At 40.7% G+C, this 10,831-nt stretch overlaps 1 protein-coding gene across 1 annotated transcript; it reads left to right on the forward strand.

The window, feature by feature from the left end:
* The first annotated feature begins 2,548 nt into the window (after positions 1-2,548).
* On the forward strand, positions 2,549-9,920 carry TOMM7 (translocase of outer mitochondrial membrane 7). Its single transcript, XM_033087953.1, has 3 exons — positions 2,549-2,725; positions 5,611-5,659; positions 9,695-9,920. The coding sequence occupies exons 1-3, from the start codon at positions 2,623-2,625 to the stop codon at positions 9,708-9,710; spliced, it is 168 nt and encodes a 55-aa protein (XP_032943844.1). The 5' UTR covers positions 2,549-2,622; the 3' UTR covers positions 9,711-9,920.
* The last annotated feature ends 911 nt before the right edge of the window (positions 9,921-10,831 follow it).

Consider the following 10,831-nt stretch of genomic DNA (forward strand, 5'->3'; position numbering starts at 1 on the left):
GCACGTCTGATCTCACTGAGCTCCACGGGACTTCTAAGCCTGCATTCTTTTCTTCACAGCAACAGTGTTGCTAGGTTCCCTCCATTGCATAGCAATGTATTAAGATTCAATGGAGACTAAGCGTGAAATGTATTCCTCGAGGAGCTTACACTTGATTGCATGTTGCATTAGTATGTCCCTTGCCCATTTCACGGCTGTGTTATAGTAGGTGCAGCCAGTTCCTGGAGAAGGGTCTAGAGAAAAAACTTCTGAAAAAGATTGATCTTTGAAACTGAAATCAGTAAGCATGAAGAAGCAAACAGCAAAATACTAATGATAATAGTATCAGCTTACCTTTGATTAAGTGTTTATTTAGCAAGGCACTGTTCAGGCATATTATCTCTTTGTCTTTACTAGAACTGATTGAAGATGAGCACTATTGTTATTCCCTTTTACAGATGAGAAAAGAGACTCAGAGAAGTTGAAACAACTTGACCGTCATCCTACAGCTAAGTGATAGAGCCAGGATTCAAGTGCAGAACCTTTGCCCCTGGCTTTTTGTGCTTAATCTTGACTTAATGCTATTGTTTTTCCAAAGATGAGTCACACGGACAAGTAACCTATTAATATACTTGTCTCACTCCCTCTGCAAGTGGGAGACTGTACCTCATTTTCTTACGTTTCTCCACACCTGACCCACAGCACAGGGAGCTGCCCATTGTCAGCACTCAGTATTCCGGGAGGAATAAATGCATAGATGGCTTTTAGGGCTTATCAATGTGTGTTATTAAGACTATGATGTTCAGATTCAAAATTCAACAAACCAACTATGTACCAGGCAGAGGACCATAAATGATATCCGTGAAGTGCCTGGCACATGGAGGTGCCCAATACATGATACTTTTACTAATACATTTACATGATCTAATTCTTCTCGAACACAACCCAGTTAGGTAAAGTGGATTAGTCAGCTCAGGCTGCAATCACAGACCGCCACAGTCTGGGTGGCTTAAACAACAGAAATTTATTTTCTCACAGTCCTGGAGGCTCCGAGTCCCAGATCAAGGTGTAGGCGTAGGAGGCCTGGGTTCTTGGCTTGCAAAGGGCCGCCTTCTCACTGTATCCTCGTATAGCTTTTCCTCTGTTCATGCACGTGGGGAAAGAGCTCTGGTATCTGTTTCTCTGCCTATAAGGACACCAACCCTATGGGATTAGGGTCCCACCCTTATGACCTCATTTAACCTTAATTACCTCCTTAAAGACCTGCTCTCCAAAGCCCTCTAGTGGGGGTTAAGGCTTCAACATAAGAATTTTGTGGGGATGCACTTCAGTCCAGGACAAATAGTTGCTCCTTTCCCATTTTACAAACGTGGAAAGGGTGGTTTCTGCTCTTCTGTGAAGTCTGCTGCGCTGTCAGAAATGTCCACCACCCATATTTCCATAGGTTTCTTTCCTCCTGGCAACCTAAAAGAGCTCAACCATTTGATCCTCTCCAGAGACATCTTTTTCTAAGAAAACAGAGTCAAGTAGCATCCTTACTTTGGATAGTGCTGATGAAACCCTGACAGTTGATTCTTTTCCCGTGTGTCTCACCTTTATGCATTTACCTCTCTTCTGTTATTTTACAATTAGCGGAGACCAAGGGGTTAATCATGTAATTGATTATTCTTTTGTCTACATCACAGAATGGGAACCACCGCATAGCCAGGCTTACCAACTGTGGAACAAAGCCGGGGAAGGAAAGGTCGTTCAGCATACAGCAAACTTTAGGGGAACTGTCTTGTTGCCCTCTCACCAGAAAGCATGTTATTCTTCAGCTGATGATTTTGATATCATTCTAACTCAATGTTCTCTACTTCATGGCTTCTGCCTACTCGTGCAGTCTACCGCTTCATGTCTTGTATTCTTGCAGTCTTACCAGCTTTAGTCAAATTGTTCTTTCTTGCTGTCCTGAGTTCACATCTCACTTATCATTTTCTGGGTACTACCTTTTATCATTGAATATGATGTGGACCCAACAAAGAAAATTAAATGAGTTAGGAGGTGAGAGCTAGCTAGCTAGCCTTGTGAGCTGAGATCATCAGGAAAAACTTCATGGGGCGCCTGGGACTTAGCTGGCCTTAGTGAGTGTTTACAGGTCCAGAAACTCAACTCTTTTCCTTCAGCCTTAGCCCTTTCAATCTTTCCTTCCGACTTAATATCCTGCTGCAGACTTGTACTCAGTGATTAAAAGTCACGTTAAAACCGCACCCAAGGGACTTCTCTCCTATTATAATAGTAATCACCATACAGTGGAGGTGACTTTAAAAAGACGGGTAAGACTGTGGGAAGAGGGAGGGCGTTCCAGGTTGAAGGAACCCCAAGCGCACTGCCTCAATTACCCGCCATCAGCCAAGCCAGGCGATTCCTAACGCGTTTGGAACGTGAACTGCGGCCTCCCCGCGGGCAGAACCAACCACGCATGCGCCTTCCCGAGGCGCTGCCGCGGAGAGCGAAGCGGGTGACGGGCGATAAATTACGACCTCTGCTGGCGACGCGCGCGACTCTTGCCGTAAAGGCCATGTGCGGCGCGTGCGCACCGCCTTCCTCGTTCGGATTCCCGGCGCGGTGGCCGCTGCTGTGGGTTCTTCCTGGGCCGTCGCCATGGTGAAGCTGAGCAAGGAGGCCAAGCAGAGGCTGCAGCAGCTCTTCAAGGGCGGCCAGTTTGCCATTCGCTGGGGCTTCATTCCTCTCGTGATTTACCTGGGTCAGTGGGAGAAGCACCGGGGACGGGGAGGGAGGGACGGAGGGAGGCGCGGAGGCTGCGACTCCATGTTTGGCTTCTAGGGCGGGAGAGAGAAATGTGACCAGGCCGTGCGGGTCCCGTGAGGCTGGCTGGGCAGGTGAGGTCGGTCTAACTTGAGTTCGAATTCCTGTTCCGTCCTTCACTGTTTTTGTGGTTTATAACAAGGTACGTCATCCATCCCTCTCGTTCTAGTTTTACATGTGCCAAACGGAGGTGACGTGCTTTTCAGGGTGGTTGGGAGAATGAGACGACCTGATGGATGTGAAAACGACACATTTCTCTCCTTGGCACTGGGTGGGTTTTCGGGGCGGTGGTCCTCACCTCCCCGGGTGGCTGGCCTAAGTGCGGACGTCGTGGATGTGCCACTGCCTCGAAGCGTTATGACAGTTGTTGTGTCATCTGCATTCTAACCTGTACAATGAAGGCTGTAGATGACTTTTATTGTAGATCCCATTTTACAGGGGAGGAAACCGAGTCACAGAGAAGTTTTGATCCTTGTGGAAGGGCACCCAGCTGTTGAGTGGGGGAGCTATGAACTCAAGCTGGGGGGGGGGTGCATCAGGGCCCCTACTCTTAACCATTATGCTGTACTGAAAAGTTTTGTAAATGCTCAGGCAAATATTTTCACCTAAGGCAGCACCTGGGGACTTTATCCTATTTCTATCTTCGGTAGGTTGTTTTCTTTTTTAATCTTATCGCCTTACTCAGGTAGCACGGTGGAAAGAGCCCCAGCTCTTGTCAGTTTGAGCGTAAAGTTTGACATTTTCTAAAACAAAATTTCACACTTTAAAATCCTGTGATTTTAACAAGGTGCTGCTGCTTGCTCCAGGTGTCATGCATTGCCCAAGAGAAGGGACACTTACTTAATCTTGACAGAGCCTTTGATTGTACTGGATGTTCTTCAGGCACCTATGGCTCCCATTTCCCCATGAATTGCAAGCCAACTTGTAACCTGGGAATACTTAAGTATTTGGGACTTAGAAAGATCTTCCTCCCTTATTTTGAATGCAGTTTTTTTTTTTTTTTTTTTTTTTTTTTTTTTTTTAAAGCATTACTTTCCCAGATTTTAGTGACTCTCTACCGGTGTTAAGGAGTAGAACAAATAATTGACAGTCTGCTGTTAACAGGCTGTGCTGTTTCCCCTTTTCCTCCCAAACTCCCCACCTACCCAGTTTTCACTTCATGGTAGAAGGGCCCAGTTTTGCTAGTGAAACACTGGGAGTAGTTCTCCTTTTAGCTAAAAGTATGGGGGCTTTTATTCTGCCCCTTCATTGTGCCCTTTCCTTCTTTTCCATTGTGTGTATGGAGTCCTGCTTTACCCAGCTCCGGCTCTCTTCTCCCTGTGGTTTCTTCGTTGCCTGTAAGTCTTTTCATCAACCTTTCCTGCCTTCTCTTTTTGAGATTTATTTTCTACTTGCCAGAAAGCTGTAGTTAGTTGCTACAATCTGTGTATCAAGAGCTTTGGTTTGAAGAGTAGATAATGCTTTTCTTTTCTACCCTGGAGTTTATTTTCCTTTTTGTGCATAATGGCCATATTCTTTCCTAGGACTACCATTATGGTGATTCCCCCCCCCACCGGTATCTAACTCAGGTTGAGATTGGTATTAAGGCCATCTTTTCAGTGCTCCTTCCTATTAATCATTGCCTGTTTCTTACACTGTATATAAATTTAATTTTATGTTTAACCTAGTTCCTAGGTTCTTTTCTCTACCTCAGCTCTCACTAAAACCTGCAACAGCAGATTTATTTTCTTGTGTAATTTAGGTTCAAACACACCTTTTTAGAGCTTCAGGGAGTATAATGGGATTATAATGCTATAAAATAGGACAGAGAGTCATATGATGGTAAAGAATCTGGACATTTACCAACAAAAAGATTTTAGTGAATCACCTGTTGGAAGACAGTTCTCTGTAGTGTCTTGAATTTCTACAAATATTGTGAGCAGAGACTGTCACCACCCTTTGTTCCATATTATCTATTTAAGGACATTTGTTCTCCCTCCAGAACAAAGGGGAGAGGTGTTTACTGCCCATTATAAAAGATCCTGGTTCCCTAAATGGTTATGTCCTAAATGACGATACTCTGACTACAGCTATTGCTAGGAGTAATAAATTGTTCTTTGTTTCCGACTTGGAATCTTGTGTCTTCTATAAATATCTGAAAATTGCAGTCTAGTTTGTTGTCTTGAAAATGGGGTAAAATTTAATACCCCTCACAGTTCTTGACACCAACTCTAATTTTAACCATTTATTTCAGCAAATTAACATACATGTTCAGTTAATTAATAAATGTATTTTAAATGGTAAAAGGTTTATTTAATCATACTTGTAATAAGAGTGTTGACTTAATCAGGTTGTTAATAACGTGAATTTTTTTTCCCCTCCCTTTTTTCTATCTCCAGTCTTTGATTGCTTTATAAAAAGAGGTTCATAGGGGATAAAAGAAGGTATCCTCAATTATTTTTCAACATTTAGTTTTCTTAAAAGAAATCTTTGCTCTTTGTAGTCTTTCGTCCCATGTCATTTGGTAATTGTAATATCTCTTTTCTGGGTAATGACTCATAATGAAAGATAGTGCATGCTAAGAGCTGTGCTAATGGTGTGTATAATAGGATGGAAGAAGGTAGTTTGTCCTCTCTGTGGATTCGTCTGGACATAATCATTCTCTAGTGGAGATTTGAAACCGTTTTGTAGCACAGGGAAATCTAGATGGAGCTTGCAGATCTGGGTATCATTCTAGCTACGCTAGGTTCATTTAAAAAGAAAGGCTTACTTGTAAATGTTTTGTCTGCTGGGGTTTTAATTACTGTTTATTCTCCTTCTCTCCTCCCTTCCCCTCTCCCCCAGGATTTAAGAGAGGTGCAGATCCTGGAATGCCTGAACCAACCGTTTTGAGGTACTGTTCTTACAAATAAATGTTCCATATGTTAGTACTGAATCATTGGGAAGCAAAAGGCAGTGTTGATAGGCATTGTCATGGAGCTTTACCAGTTGGTATAGTTTTGGGCTGTTGGAAAATTATAGCAATTTGCAAACCCGTCTAGCTTATGTTAACAGGTAAGTACTTTCTCTCCCCTTCCTAATTTTTATTTACTGTGCCATGTTATAACCATAATGAAGCATATTTTAAAAGAAAAAGGACTAATTTATCATCCTATCACTTTAAAAGATAAACTTATTTTCCCATATGTCTATCTTATCCTTATTCAGGTAAATACAACCTCTTATTATATGAGTACGTAGGATTTTATTTTCTTCACTTAAAATTAGAGTCGACATTCCATATATTTTCCAGTTGTTGAGCACTTAGGTTTTTCAGTTTTTCAGTATTTTACATAACGATATAATGAACATTGTTATGCGCGTAGATTTTATAGGTTTTGACTTGCTCTGTGATAAACGCTCACGGGACTAACAAGTCAAAGTATATGAGTACATGTCTCTGAAAATGCGTTGTCAAATTCCTTTCTCAGAAACAGCCTTGCCAGTGTTTAGTAAGCATAGGTGAAAATTTTACACACATATACACAGACACACAAACTATACATATTCATATACTGACATGTATACGTATATATGTACTTGTATACTCATAAAAACTTCATATACATAGAGGTACGTAAAGGCAGAATCCAGAACAGGCAAGTTTGCTCTGTGGGAGGGACTGATGCTTGTGGCACTGTGATGGCTAAGACCCCTGCACAGTTGCTGTGGGATTTCAGTTTGACCCTCTATTTTACAGGCATTTCTTATGGATTTCTCTAACAGATTCTTCACTGGCTTTTCTAGGTCTTTAATTTCTTCAAATTCCTACTCCAAGCTATTTTTATTCCTAGAATGGGGAAAAAATAATAATAGTGATATTACTGTCACAATGTGTCAGCCATTATTGTAAGTGCTTTATATACAATATTTCTAATTGTCACTTACGTGCTTCAGAGCAGGGTACACATTCAGGAGGTCGTGGAGTCTGTCTGTCTCCAAAGCCTACCCTCTTCCCACTGGGTCACATGGTCTTCCACAGATAATCTTACCTCTTCGCGCAGTGCCATCTGATGGGAATGTCCTCCACCCCCTCTGTCTTGCCAGCCTCTCCTTTCTAAGAGGAAGGGGTTTTTCTTAAAGGTTACTGCCATAGGTGTTCTCAGCTTGTCCATTTCGGTAGTTATTCTCTTTTCCCTAATAAAGTTCTTTAATAAATGGTCTTCACTCACTGCTTCGGATCTTCACTCCCCTCTCTCCTTTTAACCTCATTTGGTTAACTTTTATGGTATGGCTTCTTAAAACTGCTTTCAGGGATTATTATTACGTTCCTTTACTCTTTGAACTGTCAGTTTCTCTTTTTGGTAAAATGTGACTTGAGGTAACGTATCTGCTATTTACTAGCTGAATGGCCTGAGACTAGTTATTTCCTTAGGGAAACATTACAACCTCTTATTAGGAAACATTACCAGGGGTGGGACTACCTGGTCAAGTGCTGTAAACATTTTCCAAGCCCTGGAAATTACTATTAAATATCCCCAAGAGGCGCTTACGCTTTCTAAGATAAAGTTTCCTCTTTTATAAGATGGGCATAATATCAACTTCATAAGGTTGCCATGAAGATTGATTAAAGATACTGTATGTAAAGTTATTAACAGTACTTGGCAAGTAATATGTGAGCAATAAACTGTTAATAGTAATTTTTCATCTTTTTTGTGTCATTTACTTCATTTCTTCCGTGAGAACTATGCTCTAGCTACAAGATACTGTATGTCAATAACAGAATGAACTGTATATTTTCACACCTTTGTCCATATGCCTGTGCTCCCTCCACCTGGAAGACTACTTTCCCTCAGTTTGCACTTGATGAAAACCTGCTTCTAGAAAAGCCCGATCTCAAATGTCACCTCTTCCCTAAATCTGTTCCCACTTCTCCCAGCTGAGAGCACTGTTTTTTTGTAGTACCATAGTATTCTGTAGTGTTTGTCATTCTCTGCCTTATATTAATGTTTGTTGCTTATTTACATTATATTTTGTCCTGTAAGCACCTAAAGTAGCTGCCAACAAGTGTTGAATTAACTATAGGTTGGTGCAAAAGTAACTGCAGTTTTTGCAATTATTTTTAACCTTTTAAAAGGCAGTTACTTTTGCACCAACCTGTATGTCAAGTGACCCTAACCTCTTTGTCTTTGAATAGGAATTGATACAGCATTGCCTCTTGTGGTACGATTTTTAGGCCGGACCTGCGTGCATTCTTTTTTGTGCCCCAGGTGATCCAGGCTCCAGCGGTGGGGAGAGAACGAGTCCTTCTGTTGTGCATCTTTTTGGCTTCATTAACTCCCCCAGAGTTGACCCTTGTTGCAGACTAGATGAAACAGTCACCCCATTGCTTTTTCATTTCTTCAGCTTATTTTCAGTACTCCTCTCCTTTCTAGTGCTGACTCATTGGGGGTATCTGCTGGTTTCCTTCCAGGGGTATTTGTGATTTAGGAGAGAATTGACTGAGGGCCTGAAAAGGGTAGTCTAGTTACAGCATTTCATGTACACCAGTGCGTGCGCTGGGATGACTGACTCGAGAGGTCTTCCTCAGTTTCCTCGTCTGTACCCTGAGTGAAACAGTTGTATCTGCTAGGGTTTTTATTAACGTAAATGTTTTATTAATATAAAACATTCATGTAAAGTTTATTGTTTATATGTGAATTTATTTATATGATACTTTATATAATACTTATGTAAATGATATAGTTCATGATTCACTGGTCTGTTTCCTTTCTAAGTTGTTGGATTCCTTGGCATTAGGATAGGACCACATTCGTTTTCGTGTCCTCCCCTTTCACCCAGGAGGATGCATTGTACGTGGTTAGCAAATGTTGGTTGATATGAATGCCTTATTTAAGATGCAGTACTTTAATGAATTTTAGTAAAATATTATTTAGGCAAAACATATCAACACTAAGGTTAACTAAGAACCACTGTTCTTGTTATCTGTATAAGACCAAGGAAGATTTTCTTTTCTCTTTATTTTGGATGCTCATTAGCCTTGAAGAGGAGACCTTAATAGACAAATAATTGATTTTCATATCTTAACTGTATGCACAAATCTTTGGAGTTTAATGATTTTAATACACTTTTAAAAAATGAAAATAGATGCATGTTTTTTTTCCCCCAGGCAAAGGGAAAATACTTTTTAAAAATAAACTTTACAGAGAGCTCAAATTGTCATTTTGTAATGCAGTTTTATTTAAATTAACATACTAGAAATCACATTTTTCATCAACAGGACTTAGAAATAAAACAATTCTTGTCCCCTTCCTGGATCCTGTTGCTTAGGTAGCGAATGATTCAGGGGTTTGGACTAGTGGCTGGGCATTTGGGGTAAGAATTAGTTGAGGCAGAAATGAAGGCTGATTGCTCTTGGTTGGGTGCGAATGGTTAAGAGCGCCAGGGTCACAACTCCCTGCCATTTACGATATGTAACCATTTCATAGCCTCAGTTTCCACATCTTTAAAATAGGGGTCATGAGTGGGAGTTGTGAACTTTCATCACAGTGTCTGACCCATAGAAAACATTCAGTAAATGTTTTAATTTTACCGACGTTGCGTCTAGTAATGATATAGCTTTATTTTCGGCGTTCATCAGTCTTTCATGTTGATGAAAGATTAAATAAAGATAATCATTTGTTTTTGATTGACCTCAACTTACATTTTCCTTTTGTTTGTATAACAGATAACCACTCTCAAAACTAACAAAGTTGTATATCTTTAAATATAGGTTTCTGTTTGATTTTTTTTTTTTTTGCTCAGTATGATTAATCCTTGTCTTTTAGTGACCCTGAATTTGATAGGTGAGTAAACAGATGTAAATGTATAAAACCTTCTAGTTCTTAGACTGTTTAAGAAGTTTTTACTTTGGGGTTTAATTTATTTCTCCTCTTCACAAACATTTTAGCTTACTTTGGGGATAAAGGACTGTGTGGTCATCTGGATTTGGAAGCAATCAGTGGACAGTAACAACATGGAAGGTGTGTGCTCTGGCTGGGATAAGAGATGACACATCGTTCAGACGTTCACCAGTTGAATGGACAGGGCTCTTCTCACATGCATCTGGCTGAGTGGAACCTCTCCTGACATATTTATGGTAGACTGTAACAAAATAAAAGTATTTAACAATGTTATGTGTTGAGTCTTTCTTGAATTGAACGTAATAGGACTGTTAGGTAAAAATCAGGGAATCTGATCTGTGCATAAATGCTACCTTAAAAAATAAGAGACTTTCCAAGTTAATTTCTTAACACATGGATTCCAGTTTCCCTGTGCACTGAATGAATAACTTCCTCTGGGATGTTCTGAGGTAAAAGTAGAAACAGTTCTCAGGTTGTGACAAACTGGGCCCTTCCCACACTGCACTGGAATAGAGTTCTGATGGAAAGAAATAGGGGTTCTGTGGCTCTGTTGGTAGGGGATGGGATTGGCATTGGGGAGTGTATGCTGATTTATTTGTGAGTCTCAGATTTCCCTCAGTGGTGGTCAGCAACTAGAGCTGGCTGGGCAAGAGTCCATGCAGAACTACACAGAATGGCGTCACTTTTTATTTTCTGGTAGAAGAAAAGGCAGCTAGTTAACGGGAATTATCTTTCAGCTCTAGATCCTGCTTTGCTGGGACCTTTACCTGTATTTGAAGTCTATTTTTATTAAGTTTGTTCTGTAATTCTAACAAAATAGATTCAGTTTTGGCAATTGTAATTAATGTGGGAAAGGAGGTCTGAAACCACATATGACACAGCTGGGGAGGAGCCTGTTGGTTTGAATGTTTTCACCATCCAGTGTTTCAGTAGAGAGTGAGCATGGGTGTAGTTTCAGGTGACTGGAGGAGCTGCCATTACCAGAAAGTTCTTCCTTATTTCGGATGTAAACCCTCTTAGCTATTTAAACCTATTTCCTCAATCTTTGTTACCTCTGCCATGGAGACGCAGGAGACTATTATTGAGGCTTATTACATGAGGGGCTTTTAAAGTGGAATTTTTGAGAGTTAACCGCAAGAAAACCTTTTTTGGTAAGCACTTAATATAACTGCTTCATTATCTGC

Source organism: Rhinolophus ferrumequinum, chromosome 20, assembly GCF_004115265.2.
Source record: "Rhinolophus ferrumequinum isolate MPI-CBG mRhiFer1 chromosome 20, mRhiFer1_v1.p, whole genome shotgun sequence".
Classification (NCBI taxonomy): Eukaryota; Metazoa; Chordata; class Mammalia; order Chiroptera; family Rhinolophidae; genus Rhinolophus; species Rhinolophus ferrumequinum.

What these genes read in the sequence shown, in the direction of transcription:
- TOMM7 (XM_033087953.1), top strand. Translation starts at nt 2,623, where the DNA reads ATGGTGAAGCTGAGCAAGGAGGCCAAGCAGAGGCTGCAGCAGCTCTTC. An exon ending in TCCTCTCGTGATTTACCTGG is followed by an intron (nt 2,726 to 5,610) that starts GTCAGTGGGAGA and finishes CCTCTCCCCCAG; the next exon opens with GATTTAAGAGAGGTGCAGAT.